At 40.5% G+C, this 17,904-nt stretch overlaps 2 protein-coding genes across 4 annotated transcripts in view; both read left to right on the top strand.

Annotated features, from left to right (window-relative positions):
* LOC144518089 (protein mono-ADP-ribosyltransferase PARP15-like) overlaps window positions 1-16,850 on the top strand; it is a 69,834-nt gene extending 52,984 nt beyond the window's left edge. Inside the window, exons 1-7 of one of the 3 annotated variants that reach the window (XM_078250479.1) lie at window positions 8,772-8,895; window positions 9,931-9,986; window positions 10,462-10,611; window positions 11,167-11,229; window positions 11,784-11,969; window positions 12,616-12,819; window positions 14,390-16,850. In XM_078250479.1, the coding sequence (XP_078106605.1) occupies window positions 9,968-9,986; window positions 10,462-10,611; window positions 11,167-11,229; window positions 11,784-11,969; window positions 12,616-12,819; window positions 14,390-14,427 (660 nt within the window). In that variant the 5' untranslated portion in view covers window positions 8,772-8,895; window positions 9,931-9,967 and the 3' untranslated portion in view covers window positions 14,428-16,850. Of the gene's footprint in view, window positions 1-8,771; window positions 8,896-9,928; window positions 9,987-10,038; window positions 10,126-10,461; window positions 10,612-11,166; window positions 11,230-11,783; window positions 11,970-12,615; window positions 12,820-14,389 lie in introns of those variants that run through there. The other 2 variants (XM_078250481.1, XM_078250482.1) reach the window with 2 other exon arrangements.
* The window catches only part of LOC144517549 (uncharacterized), a 36,988-nt gene that overhangs the window by 3,761 nt on the left and 15,323 nt on the right, over window positions 1-17,904 (top strand). The window contains exons 4-13 of the mRNA XM_078249631.1: window positions 781-1,416; window positions 1,514-1,546; window positions 1,643-1,699; window positions 2,739-3,923; window positions 4,797-6,413; window positions 8,881-8,895; window positions 14,574-15,198; window positions 15,550-16,116; window positions 16,158-16,458; window positions 17,120-17,358. Coding sequence (XP_078105757.1) covers window positions 781-1,416; window positions 1,514-1,546; window positions 1,643-1,699; window positions 2,739-3,923; window positions 4,797-6,413; window positions 8,881-8,895; window positions 14,574-15,198; window positions 15,550-16,116; window positions 16,158-16,458; window positions 17,120-17,358 — 5,275 coding nt within the window. The remainder of the gene's footprint in view (window positions 1-780; window positions 1,417-1,513; window positions 1,547-1,642; window positions 1,700-2,738; window positions 3,924-4,796; window positions 6,414-8,880; window positions 8,896-14,573; window positions 15,199-15,549; window positions 16,117-16,157; window positions 16,459-17,119; window positions 17,359-17,904) is intronic.

Below are 17,904 nucleotides of genomic sequence, written 5' to 3'. Positions count from 1 at the left end.
GAAGTTTGTAGTTATCAGAAAGTATCACTTTTGTATAAAGGAATCAATTATTTTAAACAGGATTAGCATATGTTACATTACGTTACATTTATTTAGCTGACGCTTTTATCCAAAGCAACTTACAACAAATGCATTCAACCATGTGGTATACAACCCTAAAAAGTGCACGAATCATGCAAGTATCATCTTAACATTAAATATGCGGATCCACCTCAAGTGCTACATTTAGAAACAATAACAGATAGAGTGAGGGTGTTTTTTATGGGCAGAGATGCATCATTATTATCATACATCATTATGTTTGCAGCAGGCTGTTCTTTTGTTGAGCTGTGCATCCTGGTAATTGCATGTAGGTTTGTTGCCGGGACAAAAACACCAGTGATAAATCTAAATGTGACTGCCAGGACAAAGATAGACACAAGTCTAACTAAGTGGAATAATTACACACCAACAACTCTTTCAATGTACATATGACACGTGAGTATTATATTGAAATAGACTTTAAACAACGTTATGCTATCCTTTAAGACTAGACTAAATCAAGGACTAAAAAGTATCCTAGAAATAGGATTTCTTCCTATCTGAGAGGCTGGCCCTAAATTATTTCATGATTTGCAACATCAGTGGTGATTTTTTTAAGTTCTTGATGGTAGACAGATCCTCTCTGAGTCTAACTTGGGAAACTGTGAATTTATTTATAGTTGTAAATTCATTGGATCATATTCTATTGCATTATTAAATATGTTAGTTATGTTTCCTGATTTCCTGTTTTTTTTTCAGTTTCAGAGCTGAGGGTTGTTCTGCTGGGGAACAGCTGGTCTGAGAGGAGTTCAGTGGGGAACGTCATACTGGGAGAGACTGTGTTCAACACTGAGGAAGAACCAGTCTTTCTGAGAGTCAGTGGACAAATTGAAGAGAAACAAATAGTTGTCATCAACACTCCTGATCTGCTGCTTCCAAACATCTCTGAAGACAGACTAAGAAAACATGTAGAAAACTGTGTGAAACACTCTGATCCTGGCCCTCATGTGTTCCTGCTGGTTCTACAGCCTGAAGACTTCACTGAGAAACACAAACTGAAACTCTGCAGAGTCCTGAAACTCTTCAGTGATCGGTCATTTGATCATTCGCTGGTGCGGATATCACCACCCAGAGAGGAGAGTTTAGGTTTCATGTCAAAATATGCACAAAATCTACCCTTAAAAGACATGATCAGCAAATGTAGATTCAGATACATGAGGCAGAAGAGCCTTGAACTTTCAGAGCTGTTAACGTACTTGGATCAAATTGTAAGTAACAATGGAGGACATTTGAGGTGTGATTCATTTAAAGACACAAATTTTGCTTTGCATGGTGATCATCGTCTGAAAAAACAGGAAACGTCCATTGCTGACTTGGACGCTGTAAAACCTCCTGGTAAGTGCTAAATGTGTGACAAATACAACTGAGTCTTGATTAAGTTAGAACATTACGTTGAAACATATTCAATTTAATGATGTTGATCTTTTCATAGGGCGGAAATCTTTGGTGGAAACTGTAACCAGCTGTAGGCCTAAGTGAATTTATTACAAATGATCTTCATCATGTACTGTGCGCAAAGATGAATTTTATGTTTCAACTGGTGTTTTTTTTTCTTTCACAGGGTTCACACCAAACACATCACACAACCCATCAGCAGTGGAAAGCACAATGAACCAAAGTAAGTAAAGACTGTTCCATCCAGTTTATAACATGCCATAAGAAAACATTTTCTCTTTAATCTCGAGGTTCACAATCACTAAGAATGTGATAAATGTTTAGCAAATAACCACATGAAACAAAATGTATAATGCTGACACATTAAACTGCTCTAAAACTTAGCAAGAACCCTCAAATTGCATCACATAAAATATGTAAAACTAGAGCTGGGCAATTATTTGATATGATTGTTAGCGTTTCAGCGAAATCATATTGTGTCAATGTGATCATCATTCTAAATTAACAATTACAAGCTGAACATAGTGAGGTTACCACTGATAACAACCTGGCTTCCCCAGTGACCGTTCTAGACTATTTCAAATGAGGGGCCAAGCTGGGGCCACATGCAATTTTGGAGGTAGCAAATATTAAGCAAAAGACTAACGATACACATAACAATAAACACAAGAATACTCATTCAGTACATTTTATTTATCAGTGAATAATATGAATGAATATGAATGTGAATAATATCCCCTCTTTGGGGATAAAGGTGGGGTTAAAAATTGTATGAAAACATTTGCCACAGTTAGGGAGGCCAGAGGGGGGGGGGGGTCAAGGCCTAATATTACTGGGGCACTGGCTACCCTTGCCCTAGAACTACCACTGCCCGCCACCGTTGGTCAGGACGCTGCTGTCTCGGAAGCCAGGTCGCCTTGGTGAGTGTGAGCTAACCCCCAATAACACTGTTAGCTTTGTCAGCAATGCTGCCATTGGTAGCACAGCACTGTTAGCACCATTAGCACGGCTAGCACTCATTTGTGCTGAGCCATGTCCATGTTTGCTTGTGACATCAGAGGTGAGAGCCGTGTGGACGCAATCCCAGCCAAGATTCAGAAAGTCCCGAAGATTGAAATGACAAACTTAAACTTGAATTGGCTCTAGCTGAAACTTATCAGTGGTGGGTTAACTTAAAAGTGCAAGTTAATTTTAAGTCAGCTTGGTTTGTTAATTTCTAGTTGTTTGTAAAACACTGAATCAATATTTATGTCGTATTACAGCATCTGGACTCAGGATTGTGATGTTGGGGAAAAGTGAAGATTCAAAGACAACACTCGGCAACTTCATCCTTGGTAGCCAAGACTTTGATTTCCAGAAACATACCCCACTTAAACATGGTGTGGCCATCTCTGGAGAGTGGAATGGACATTTTCTAACAGTAGTGAAAACTCCAGACATCTTCAGTCTGCATGCGGAAGCAGTCAGAGAAGAGATGAAAAGGACCATCAGTCTTTGCCTCCCTGGACCAAATGTCCTGCTACTGTTAGTAAATCCTTCTGAGTTCACTGAGGAGAACAGACAAACACTGGAGTTCATCCTGAGTTTGTTTAGTCAAGATGCCTTTCAACACTCAATGGTCGTTACGACACATGAGGGGAATGAAACAAGTTTCACTGTGAATCAGCTCCTTAAAGGCTGTGACAACAGACACTGCAGCATGTTAACAACTGACCGCACATTGTTAATGGAGAAGGTTGAGAGCATTGTGCATGAAAACAAAGGAACCTTCCTCACCTTCACTGAAGACACAACATCTGGACACATCAGACCAGCTTTAAACCTGGTTCTGTGTGGGAGGAGAGGAGCAGGGAAGACTTCAGCAGCCAAGGCCATTTTAGGTCAGACAGAGCTTCATTCAGTCTCCAACTCATCAAAGTGTGTTAAACATCAGGGAGAGGTGTGTGGACGTTGGGTTTCCCTGGTGCAGCTGCCTGCCTTGTATGGAGAACGTCAGGAGGCAGTGATGGAGGAATCATTCAGGTGTATCTCCCTCTGTGATCCTGAGGGCGTCCACGCCTTCATCCTGGTCCTACCTGTGGGTCCCCTCACTGATGAAGACAAGGGAGAGTTACAGACCATCCAGAACACTTTCAGCTCTCGAGTCAATGACTTCACCGTGATTCTGTTCACTGTGGAGTCAGATCCTACAGCTCCAGCTGTTGTTCATTTTCCAAAGGAAAACAAGGACATCCAGGATCTCCGTCAGAGCTGTGGAAGAAGATGTGTTGTTCTCAACATCAAGGACCAGCAGCAGATTGCAGAGATGTTGGATGGTGTGGACATACCATACAGCTATACAACAGAAACATTTGCACATGCCCAAATAGAAAAAATCATACAACAAGAGAAACGTATCAACATGCAACAAGCTGAACTTCAGACGCTGAAAAAGAACAACATCACATGTGAGTATGTTAATGGCTTTCCCATGTCTAAGCAATGTAGACATCACACTAGACTATTGACAGTGTATTTTTGTCATGGTCACGTAATTGTCATTGGAATTGTTGGGCAGTAAGACTTTCTCACTAACGATTGATCAGTTCTCAGGCAAGCAGCACACAGCAGCAGCTAGCCTGTTCACATCAGAAGCACATTTCTCTGTGCCGGTCAACAAGGGATTCTGCTCCTCTGCTCTTTTCTAACCAGACATACTGTATAGCTCATTTGTGTGAGGGTGTGTGTAGTCATCTCTGCTCTCTGTTTTGACACAACAGACCAATGTGGATAAGTATGTAGTTTCAAAACCCAATCACAGCAGCGATACTCTGTAATAGGGGTAACAGTATTACTTTTTTAAGATGTAATAAGTAAAAAGTTACTTATTACACTTCCTGTGCCCTGTGCCCAACATTGAGCATTGGGTCTATTGACTGCTTGCCAAGAATCAATGTCAAAAAGATGGTCTTATCTAATATGAGTCTGTGTGAGGCAGACAGCAAAAAAAGAGATAAAAAGGGGGAGGAAACACCAACGCAAGAAGAGTTGAGTCACCGCACTTTGTACCTGTGTTATGAAAAAGGCTATATAGTCTATATATATGAAATTTGATACAACCGTTTCAGGCTATAAAGTTAGGACTATGATAATGTAGCTAACTTTAGCTACCAAATATAACAGTCTGTAGTTAGCATTAAAGACTGCCACTCTTTGTTATAAATCGACATGTGATTAAATGATACCACAGTAAACTGGTCAACTACCAGAGTAATTTAGTTGTACCGGCAATACGGTTGTGCATTTCAGTTGTTATAACTCCAGTTCATCTTATTCCCCAGGTGATGATGAGAAGCAGAGCCCAGAGTGTCTCAGGATTGTGCTGATAGGGAAGACCGGCTGTGGAAAGAGCTCTACAGGAAACACCATTCTAGGAAGAGAGGAGTTTAAAGCTGAAACAAGCCAAACATCAGTCACCAAACGTTGTCAGAAAGCAGAGACTGTAGTGAACGGTCGTCCTGTCGCTGTGGTCGACACTCCTGGTCTGTTCGACACAACTTTGTCACATGAAGAGGTTGATGAGGAGATGGTGAAATGCATCAGTCTTCTGGCTCCAGGACCTCATGTCTTCCTGGTGGTGTTAGAAATTGGCAGATTTACACCAGAGGAAAAGGAGACATTGCAACGTATCGAGAAAGGCTTTGGCAAGAATGCTAAAAAGTTCACCATCATTCTTTTAACTGGAGGAGATTCCCTGGAACATGACAAAGTGTCCATTGAGGAGTACATTGCAAAAGGATGTGATTCCTTTAAGAAACTGATTGCTGACTGTGGAGGAAGATACCATGTGTTCAATAACTATGAGGAACAAAACCGGATACAAGTCAGTGAGCTGATAACCAAGATTGACACCATGGTGAAGGAAAATGGAGGCAGCTGCTACAGCAATGAGATGCTGCAAGAGGCCGAGGCAGCTATACAGAAAGAAGTGGAGGAGATCCTGAAGGAGAAGGAAGAAGAGATGCAGAGAGAGAGGGAGGAACTGGGAAGAAAATATGAAGAAGAAATGGAAGCAATGAAAAAAAGAATGGAAGAACAGAGAGCAGAAATTGAACAGGAGAGAAAACTGAGAGAAAAACAACATGAGGAATACATCAACAAGGAGCTTGAAGAAAGAAAGAAAGAACAAGGAAGGAGAGATGAAGAAGACCAGGTGAAGAAAATCCAGGAAGGATCACAGCGACAGGACTGGGAAAGAAAGCTTAAAGTTATGGAGGAAAACATAAAACAAGAATTCAAATCAAAGGAAACCATTGACAGAAAGCTGAGGCAGAAAACAGAAGAGATGAAGGAAAAACAAGAGGCTTGGGAAAAGGAACGGAAAGAGTGGTGGGAGAAAAGAGATCAGGAATATAAGCAGAGGCAACAGGAAGAACATGCAATAATTGAGCAGGAAAAAGAAAAATATGAAAACAACAGAAAAGAAGAGGATAGAATCAGACGAGAACAGGAGGAAAAAGAGCGAAAGGAACTGCAGGAAAACTATGAGAATAGGCTGGTGCATATGAAGGAGGAATATGAAGAGGAAGCCAGAAAGAAAGCGGAGGAATTCAATAAATTCGGGGAGAAATGCATGAAGGAGTTGAAAGAGCGCGAGGAACAAATGAAAGCCAAAGATGAACAATATGACATCTTACAGGCCCTTTCAGCTCAGAGTGAAGAACAAATGAAGAAAAAACATCAAGGAGAACTCAATAACTTAGTGAGGTGTTTCACCAAAAAAAGAGAAAATGTTAAAAGAATCCGTGACTTGCTGAAAAAACAAGAACAAGACATGAGGGTGGTGAGAAATCTGAAGGATAAGGAAAATCTGCAGAAAACACATGAAAACCAAATAAGTGACTTGATACAGGAACTTTTGAAAGGAATAGATGAACCACATTGGTGTCCCATCTTATAAGGCATTTTATTTTGTAGCCATGCTAGTGGCTTGGCTCTAGGGATCTGTCCATCTGCCATCTGTCCAGACTGAAACATGTCAACAACTTTTGGGTAGATTGCCAATAAATGATGACGTTTTGGTTTCACATGGGACACTAACAGCAGTCTGTTTGTTTAACCAATCCATCCACCCCGAACTTCTGGTTAGAATAGAATTTGTGAATGTCAAAAACGAATGTAATCCAACATGTAATTGAGAATGCATTTTAGCTGAATGGGAATGTAATTTTTAGGGGACATGGCTGGACTTTGGTGATCCGCTAACATTTTATCTATAGCGCCATCATCAGCTCACCATTTGAATGTGTCCAATACTTTAGTTTGTGAACACAGCCTATTTTCTCCTTTAGTCAGTGAACTATGGTATAATGAGGGATATAAGACTCTTATGTGTCTCAATATATGAACATAATCGGACGATGGAGGTAAAGGTTTGCTTCCTTGATTATTTATCAGAACCTTTGTTTTGTTTAGATTTATTTTTTGGGGGGGATTTACTCAATATCTTCGTATTAAGTTTGTCAAGTCAATATGCAATCAAACTGGCTGTAAATATATAATTCAGTTTACAATGTTCTAGGATGGAGAACATTAAACAGGCACATGAGTGAGAGTGGGCACAGACTAGGCACTTCAAAGCCTGGTTAAAAACTTGCAGCAAATGTGCAGTTAATGATGGAAATAATGCTTACAATAAACATTGTTTTCATTAGTCACTCTCCAACTCTCCATTAACGTTCGAAAGCAGAGAAACCCTGGTAAATCAGTCCTATAACTTAATATGAGTAATTATTGCAGTATGTGTTGTCCACAGCAGCTTTATACTGTATGAAAAACGTTTTGAGTTCATTGAATCCCTGCAGCCATCTGATGACAGCATGACGTGTATGTATAAACCCATAGAAATAAAATGGTTATACATCTGCAGCCTCTTCAGAACTCAGTGACATTAAAGCGGTAGTTTGGATCTTTTGAAGTAGGGTTTTATGAGGTACTTCTCCATAGTCAGATGGCGGTCGGCATGCCCGCGGTTTGGAGAAGCCAACAGGAGTAATGATGTGTTGTGTTGTTTTCTTCTGCAATGTTTTGTTGGGAGTAATAACCTATTCTGCCATTTCTTTTCTTTTTTCCAAATTGTTTGTGTAGCCTACTTATTTACAGATAACAGCTCAGTATAAAAATACTTCAACAGCTGGGGGCTATGCTTGATCATTAGAATGACTCTTTAATTTTTGAAGCAGATATATTGTACATTGTTTTTGTTTGTTTTTTGTTTTTTTTATATTTTATTGTCAATGTTCTATTCTTCTGGACTTTTAAAATACTTGCTTTTTATCTTTTTCATTTTCTCTTGCTATGTTTAATGTTATGCATAAAATACTATGATGATATAATGCATGTGGAACTTGGTAATAAGCTTGATTTCGATATTAAACAAACATGAATATCATTTAAACTGCTTTACATCACATAAAATGAGTGGCTTGATGTTTTTTTGTTTTGTTACATATGACAACAATGGATATTATATACAGTAACTTATTACATCAACTTACTGTAAGACATCATTCAGATGAATCTATAATCCCATGTTCTGTATTTGATCTTTGCTTTCTTTGTTAATCATTATAAAAGATTAATAAAGTCTTTCCCTGTAGTGCAGTGTCAAACTATCTCTTCACACAGATGAGCTGATGCAACAGAACGGAGCTCAGTTCAGTTTCTGTCAGTCAGACAGTCTGTTCAGTCTGACTTCATATTGTACTTATGAGGAAGAACAGAAAGTATTTGGTCTGTTTCCAGCACAATTCAGATATTTCATATAGGCCTATTAAATATGTAGAAAACCTACTGTGTGTACTGTATATCAGCTGAACATTACATCACAGAAATAAAACAGCTGAAAAAAGTGTAAGGTCTAAATTTATTTCATACAATTTAAAATGTGTTTAGTTTTCAAAACTAAATATATTTTAGATATAGAAACGTAAGTATTTGGATTGGATTTTTAAACATTATTGTTTTGGGTATTTTTAGGCTTTTAGTTCCACAGGACAGATAAAGATATGGAAGGAGAGAGAGGAGGAATGACATGCAGCAAAGGGCTGCAGGTCGGAATCGATCCCGCGGCCGCTGCGTCGAGGAGTAAACGGCTATGTATGTGCGCCTGCTCTACCAACTGAACTAACCCGGTCACGGATTATATACAACAGTTAATCAAAATAGGTTAAGTTTATATAAAAAAAACAACTCCCAATTAGCATTTCATATTTAAAAAAAAGAAACCTTTGTCATTTTTGAAACAGGCCTATAGAAAGAAGCCTGCATCATGTGACATCTGACTTGTTCCAGAGCCGGTCTTAGAAATTCTTTGCTTGTTCTTTGTTTTCTGCTCTTGAACATTCTTTACTTTCACTTTTGCAGCAAGAGCTTCCACAGGTGAGTGAACTCAACTCAAACTTAACACATATTTTATTAATGATCATTAGCCTACTGCTCGTCCTCAGGTCAGTGTTCAGCTGTTCAGATCAGATGTAAAGCTTGTTATTATCACAGAAACTTCACTAACTGAGCTGGAACTAGATTTCAATTCACTCATTAAATACTGACAGACAGAAACACCCAGACAGGCCGTCGCTTTTCCATCATTACTGCGGGAAATTTGTTCAGGTGTTCGAGGCGGAAATACAGACCAAACTGTCCACAATAAAACTGATGGTGTTCCGTATTTTGAAGTGAAACGATACATGCAGGTGGCTTCTCCTTCCGTGTTCTGTGAGAGTCTGATAAAGATCCTTGTGGGGTTTTTTTTCCTGATCGTCAACATATCAAAGTCGCAATTTCAGATCTTAAACAGAACCAAGATGAACCAGGGAATTGATTACTAATTTAAGTTACAATAATGTCAAAGTTAAGTCAAATATATTTTTTTTTGATTTGGCTTCTACAGGAACAAATTCTTGTTTCTTTCTCACATGAACTAGCCTATAGTTTAGGCTACATGTTTTTATAGTCCTCCATTTTAATCCACACCCAGCTACACAAACACACACACACACACACACACACACACACACACACACACACACACACACACACACACAGTCCGACGTTCAGTGACTGCTGGGAAAAGTTGATCCTTTTACCCGCTTTTATACATAGCCTAAAGGGGTGAGGGGTCAGTAAGGGTCAGGACGGGTGAAGCGCACATTCTGTAAGAGGAAGATAGGAATTTTTGGAATTTAAATTAAGTTATTAATTCATTTTTTTTTTGTAATGCGGCCCCAGAACTCTTACTGCATGTTAATGATTTATTCTTGTCTAATGATGATTGTGATGTTGACATGTTGCAGGACAGTTGGTGACATAGATATTAACTATTATTCATTATTCAACTATGGCTGCCTGAGTGTGTGGCTGTGTGAGTGAATCAGAGCGCTAGAGAACCTCAATTGTATTTATTCTTCCTTCCAGATGAATTAGTCTCTGATGTTTCCAGCACAGTGACATCATGGCGAGTGCAACACCTGGTAAGTCAAGTTAAACTTATAGTCTGGATACCAGACTGTCTTCTCTCACTGTCCACATATTACACAGAGCTGGTCTCAGGTCTGTGAGTCCCCCTGATCGAAGCTCATCTGATATTTTGTCCAGACCCGTCAAGTTCAGGTCGGTACAGTAAGCAGACCTCAAGTAAAGACCAACACGGTTTCTGTCATGTGCATGAACATGATATTACCTATCAGTAGGGTCAAATTATTGATTAGGCCTATTTTAGACGTCAACCTGTGAATGTAATTGATTTGATGATTTTAGAGACAGAACAAAGTTTTGAGCCTCCAGATCACCTGGCTCAAACCAGTTTTGGCAGTTCAGTGTTTAACTCTAAATCTTCTGATCACAATTATATATATAATAATAAAGCTAAGATGAGCTGTGTGTGTGTGTGTGTGTGTGTGTGTGTGTGTGTGTGTGTGTGTGTGTGTGTGTGTGTGTGTGTGTCAGCCTCCTTCGGTCAGGTGTCGTCCCCCTCCCTCGGTGTGTATCGGGTGCAGATGGGTCAGCTCACCCTTGAGGTGTCATCTGGAGACATCACCAAGGAGGCCTGTGATGTCATCATCAACTCCTCCAATCAGGGCTTTACCCTAAAATCAGGTGAGTCTTTATTTCTCCTCGTCATCTTGTTGGTCTTACCGAACAAACCTTGTAGAACATTTAATCCAAAGGACCATCCCATTTTAACTTTACATCACTGACATCACCTTTTTCCAAATGACACAATCTTTTTTCTTTTTCTTTCAACGTATTACCTTCCTTACCAGGCTGTCATTAGTTTCAGTTAAGTTCAATGAAAATTGACTTAAAGAGACATGAAACTTTCAGTCAACATCATGTATATATATATATATATATATATATATATATATATATATATATATATATATATATATATATATATATATATATATAATCTTTAATACAATGCTAAGCAGAAGTTACATTGTCTTACTTTAGAAACTGTAAATATCACACAGCGATAACATTATATTGACCACAAATTAAACAAAACAAAGGATGTTTTGAGTCTCTGTCTCTGAGTCTCTCTCACATGTAACTCAATAAAAAAACACAACATGTTTTGGCATTTAAATTTGAATAACTTACAGCAGCATCATTTATTACTCTTACTCTTCTTCTATAATACCCCAGGAGTGTCGAAGGCCATCTTGGACAGCGCTGGACTAACAGTTGAGCTGGAGTGCTCACAGATTGGTATGGAGCTGGAATTTAACCTTTATTTATCCACACACTGTTTGCTCTTTTTTCAGCATCTCCCTGCTTTACATTCACACAGTTCAGCCCAGTCACAACTGGGAATGTCCCAGTACAACTGCTCTTCTGCTGATAGAGAGCAGTATTATTTGGGTTAATGCAAAACTCAAATGTTTTTGTCTGATGCACCTCTCAGATAATTTAAAATGCTACGTGATGTTTCAGATGTGTTTATTTGAATTGATTTTAAGGTGGCGTTAAGTAACACTACAAATACAAAGTAATTCTCAATGTTTAGGTTGGTTTGGCCAAGTTTGTTATCTTTGTCACTTATATTTTAACCATTCATCTATTACTTATAGTTGTTTAATTTGTTTATCCATACATTTTAGGTAACTGTTTTAACTTGAGTCTAAGTATAGGCCGAGTAAATATTTGTAAAATTCATCCCCGTTAATTTCAACTTCTCTGCTAGCTTGTTTACTAGTTTTCGTGCACTAATGTTTGCTATCCTGATGGCTCTGTTATGAGTGTTGTTTGGTTCCTCTCTGTAGTAAATTCTCCGAATTACCAGCCTGATCTGTTTATCCTGACGTCGGCCGGCCAGCTGCCCAGCACACACATTATCCACGTTGTCGGCCATAATAATCCTGCAAAGATTAAGGATGTGGTTTACGAAGTGCTGAAGTTCTGCGAGGAGAACAAGTTCGGCTCTGTCTCCTTCCCGGCCCTGGGAACAGGTCTGTGCAAGCAGAAACTACACAGTATACACATCAGTTATTATTTGAAGCTTTGTTTAACTTTTACTGAGTGTATTTCAAAGAAAAGTCTTCTCAGTTCCATGTGCAGCCATGTTGTTTGGATTTACAGTCTTTAATTTCACTCTTGATATTCACTCATCACGCTGTATTAAAGCTGACAGAAGATACATTTGATGTGATGTGCAGGTACAGTACATTTTGTCTACACAGAGTTTGTGTCACATCAACCACCAAATATTAAAATGAAGCAGCTGTTATTGTACTGTACTGTGGACATTCATGATCCCAAGAGGATGAATCCTAATGACAGTGGCTGAAGAATTACTCTTCTACTCTCTTTACTGAAGTAAAAGTACCAATACCATGATGTACTTATAAGTACTTCATTACAAGTTAAAATAATATATTATCTTGTCAAAGTCAAAGTACAGAAGTGTTATCACCAAAATGTACTTAAAGTATTAAAAGTAAAAGAAGCAGGACTTTAGACTGTTAGTCTGTAGTGTACACCATCAAGTTTCACAGACTATGCCAATTCTCTCATCATCATCATCATCATCATCATCATCATCATCATCATCATCATCATCATCATCATCATCATCATCACCGGTCTGCCCGTTAGGTCAGGGAGGGGCCAACCCGTCGGCGGTGGCAGACGCCATGGTGGATGGGGTGGTGAACTTTGTGAGGAAGAAGCACCCGAGGTTTGTTTGCAGCGTAAAGATCCTGATCTTCCAGACATTCATGATGGCGGAGTTTCACAAGAGCATGAAGAAGAGAGAGGGAGAGCAGGTGGAGGCGAAGAGCGTCTTCACCAAGTTCAAAGGTATTTAGTAAACTCCGCCTACTCAAGATGTGTGATTATTTTTGTCATTTCGTCCTGTTTGTTTTAATACGACGGAGCATTAGGGCCATATCAAGGGGAAAAAAATTAAGGAGGAAGATTTTTTATTTATTTGGCATTTTGAGAATAAAGTCGAAATGTCAAGAATTAAGGCAACATGACGTGAATAAAGTCGAAGTACCATTTCCAGAATAATGTCGAAATGTCGAGATTAAAGTTGAAATGACGAGAATAAATTCAACTCCTTTATCACTTAATCACATTAGAGCGACTGTCCGTCATGCCAGCTGCCATTTAGGCAACATCATAGATATGGGTTACATCCTTGGAGTGCTGCTCTCGCCTGAGCTCCACTCCTTCAGAATCAAACAATTGGATCAATTGACTTATTGTGTCTTGTGATACTGCATATCCTCTCTGTATTGCGCGTAGGTGTAACCACCGATACCCTTGCATCTGTCCATTACAAGCTGTTTCAGTCTGCAGGAATACGGCCACCTCTTCCAAGTTTGTGTGTCTTAATACTTATCACCATACTGTGTTTATGCGCTAAAAGAGAAAGGATTTCCTTGTTATTAAAACCGATTCTGAAGTATAATTTGACGAGTTCATATAGGCCTTCACAAGGCATTTTGTAGAAGACTGTAGGTAAAGCTAGTAGTTTGGTTTATTCTCAAAAGTCCGACTTGATTCTTGAAATATCAAGTTTTTTTCTCGACATGTCAACTTTATTCTCGAAATGGTATTTTTAAACTTTATTCTCATCATGTTGACTTAATTCTCGCCATTTCGACTTAATTCTCTACATTTTGACTTTATTCTCGAAATGCAAAATAAATAAAAAATCTTCCTCCTTAATTTCTTTTCCCTTGATGTGGCCCTAAGGCTCCGTCGTATTTTAATCAAGTTTGCTCTGAGGCATTATTCTGTTATTGCTTTCTCAGAGGTTAATTCTGATGTTTAGTCTGTCTTTTTTTATTGTCACAATCTCCTGTGCAGTCTCAAATCATCAACATGTCAGTCCACCTCTCAATACTGTCTGACTCCCTGTCTGTGGCTCTCAGCTATAAGCCCATTGGTTCCTACTGAAGACGTACATCTTTAAAAATACAGATGTATAGTTTCATTAGTATTTCCTAATCAGCTAGTCGTTGTAGTTGTTATCAAACAGGAGGAAATAGTGACTTTGTTGGTGACCGGCGGATTAATCCACAGTCAGTGCTCTAGTGAGTATTTGTGGCAGTGTTTGTGGGGTTTAGTCAAAAATGAACTACAGTGTGTGTTCATGGTAATGAAGGAACATGTCACTCAGTGCAACACAGAGGAAGAAGATATATCAGGCTGTGACACACACAAGAACAAGTACTTCTTTGTGTATTCAACTAACTCTTGAACTTGTTGACTATAAGAACAAAACAGAATCTCATCATCCTTTAAATCTCTTAATACGTCACACACCCTAGTAAAAACACTGTGTTTGTTGTGAATTCGTAATGTCTGCCATACAAACATGTCTCACATCCTGCTATTATGTTGTTTTACGTTGTTTCAGACACTTTCACTTCTTGTTTTATGGGACGTCGGAAGTAGAGACCCAGCAGGAGACTTTAATAAGTGTCCTACTAGAGGGGAGAACACTCTGGATCATATTTACTCCAACATTAAGCACGCATACAGAGCCATACCCCTCCCCCACTTAGGCCAGTCAGACCATCTCTCTTTCCTGCTCTCCCCAGCCTACACCCCCCTCAGACGCAGTGCTAGGCCCACCATAAAGACTGTTACAACCTGGCCTGAAAATGCACTCTCCAAACTACAGGACTGCTTCAGCCAGATGGACTGGGACTTATTTGAACACCAGGAGTTGGAAACATTCACAGGAACAGTACTGGACTACATCAAGTTCTGTATTGGAAATGTGACTGTGGACAAAAACATTCGGGTTTTCCCAAACCAGAAACCCTGGATGACCAGCCATGTCCCCACACTCCTCAGAGCCCGTGACGCTGCCTTCAGGTCAGGTGACAGAGCTCTGTACAGGGCTGCTCGAGCCAACCTGAAAAGTGGAATTAAGAGAGCCAAGGCAGATCGTAAGAGGAGCATAGAGTCCCACCTGTCCAGCAACAATACACGGGAGGTGTGGCAGGGCATACAAGACATCACAAACTACAGAGGTTGTGATGCGACAACAGGTGACCTGAGTGCGCCGCTGGCAGAAGATCTAAATTGCTTCTTTGCTTGCTTTGAGACATCACAACAGCACCACTCATCTGCCCCAGCCCTGCCTCCATCCCCATCTGGTTCCTGCACTACCCCAGCCCTTCCCCATCCCCACCTAGTTACTGCACCACCCCACTCACTGTGAGGGAACACGATGTTGGACGGGTGCTCCTGGCAGTGAACCTCAGGAAGGCTGCTGGCCCAGACCGATTACCTGGCTAGGTGCTCAGGGCGTGCGCCCACCAGCTCACCCTCATCTTCACCAGAATCTTCAACCTCTCCCTGGCCCAGGCAGTCATCAAATCCTGCCTAAAATCAGTCACAATCATCCCAGTGCCGAAGAAGTCTTCCATCACTAGCCTAAATGATTATTGTCCTGTGGCCCTCACCCTGGTAATCATGAAGTGCTTCGAGAGACTGGTTCTTAAACATATCAAAGACTATCTCCCCCCCAGACCTCGACCCCATACAGTTTGCATATCACGCGAACAGATCCACAGAGGATGCCATCGCCGTAGCTCTCCACACTGCGCTGAGCCACCTGGAGCAGCAGCAGAGCTACGTCCGGATGCTCTTTGTGGATTACAGCTCAGCTTTCAATATAATCATCCTAGACATTCTCATCACCAAACTGGTCACTCTCGGCCTCCCCCCTCTCATATGTGCCTGGATAAAGAACTTTCTCACCAATTGGCCCCAGGCGGTGAGACTGGGCCCCCACCTCTCCTCCACTCGCACGCTGAGCACTGGCACCCCACAGGGCTGTGTGCTGAGCCCCCTCCTATACTGTCTCTACACCCACGACTGCAGTCCGACCCACAACAACAACCTCATCGTCAAGTTTGCTGACGACGCCACAGTGGTCGGACTCATCTCAAAGCGAGACGAGGCAGCCAACAGAGAGGCGGTCCTGAATTTGGCAGCCTGGTGTTCAGAGAACAACCTGGCTCTGAACACCAAGAAAACAAAGGAGATCATTATCGACTTCAGGAGGAACAGCACCGACCTAGCCCCCCTGTACATCAATGGCGAGTGTGTGGAGAGTGTCCACACCTTCCGGTTTCTCGGCGTCCTTATCTCCGCTGACATCTCCTGGACAGACAACATCACAGCGGTCATAAAGAAGGCTCAACAGCGGCTACACTTCCTGAGGGTCCTAAGGAAGCACAACTGGACTCCAACCTGCTGCTGACCTTCTACCGCTCGTCCATCGAGAGCCTGCTGACATACTGTATCACAGTATGGTACGGCAGCAGCACCGTGGCAGACAGGGAGAGGCTTCAGAGCGTAGTAAAGGCAGCACAGAAGATCATTGGCTGCCCTCTCCCCTCCCTGACGGACATTTACACTTCCCGCTGCCTCAGCAGAGCAGAAAACATCACCAAGGACAGCTCCTACCCTGTCTTTGATCTGTTTGACCTGCTACCCTCAGGGAGGTGCTACAGGTGCATCAGAACAAGGACTAACAGATTCAAGAACAGTTTCTTTCCAAAAGCCATAACCACTTTGAACTCACACATGCACTGACTTCACAGTCTTACCCCCAACCCCCGGACTTTCTTCTACCCTTTGATAATACTGATAATTCTGTGCAATTTCATTACTGTGCAATATCATTACTTCACACTGTGTATCACACTGTATACAAACCATATTTATCTTTCTTTATTTTGCACTACTTATTTGATTCCATGTTGTTACATTTCTCTTACGTACATGTTGACACTGGAAAAGGAGTTGCTTTTAATCTTGTTGTACATGGGTATAATGACAATAAAAGGCATTATATTCTATTCTATTCACTGATGACCTGTTTCTGGAGAGAGAGGAGTTTGAGCCCACAGTGTTTCAGCTGTGTGCCGACAACGACATGGTGAACATGCAATTATTCACTTAGGTTTAGCTCTTTGCTTTGAAAAGATCTCTTGATTCTTGAGGTCAGTCAGTCACTCACTCATACAAGCAGAAAACATAGGAGAAGTTTAGTATAACAATATGAAAATGTTCTGGTAGCAATGCTGGTTTGTAACCAAACTCCACAACTGTTACCCCACCACTGCAGGCTGTGAGTCAGGCTAAGAAAAGGGTTAAGCTGATTATGGCTGAGCAGGCAGAGAGAACCATCACAGACCAGTACATCAGTAAGCTGTTGCAGGCCAATTTGGACCAGCTAAATTCCCTGCAGAGGAAACTGACGGTTAGCATCCGTCTGAACCGAGGGATGGAGGACCAGGAGTCCAACATCCACCTGGAGGGTCTGACCAGAGACGTCTACACCGCTGAGTCTGCAGAGGGAATTACGTATGGTCTATTCTTGAGCCATGCGTGGCCAATGCGGACATCGGTTTGAATTATGTTTTTATATTTTGTATATGCTCTCACGATCGCTTACCACTGCCAGGGTTGCAACTGAAATAATAAGCTAAAGCAACGGCAGTTTATGGAAAGCACAAGTGTAATTATGGTCAGATCTAGTGCCTGACTGATGGTATGGTGAATGGGGTGCTGTTTGTAAAGCGGCTCACGCTGAAAATAACAGCAACATTTTGTCACATTTAGCTTCAAACAATGTTTAAAAAACTGGTATGAATTTTTGAGGGACACTTTTTTGCACATTTACAACAATATTTGTCAACTTAGAGATATTTTAAATAGTTAAATCCAAATAATAAATGTTACACCTAAATGTTAAATTGAAATCTAAATCTAAACGTTAAATCTAAATATTAAATCTAAATCTAATTGTTAAATCTAAATGTTAAATCTAAATCTAAATTTAAATGTTAAATATAAATATTAAATCTAAATCTAAATGTTGAATCTAAATGTTAAATCTAAATCTAAATG

This window comes from Sander vitreus, chromosome 5 (assembly GCF_031162955.1).
Source record: "Sander vitreus isolate 19-12246 chromosome 5, sanVit1, whole genome shotgun sequence".
Lineage (NCBI taxonomy): Eukaryota > Metazoa > Chordata > Actinopteri > Perciformes > Percidae > Sander > Sander vitreus.
Note: the sequence above shows the minus strand (reverse complement) of the source record. Positions and strands in the feature narration are given on the sequence as shown.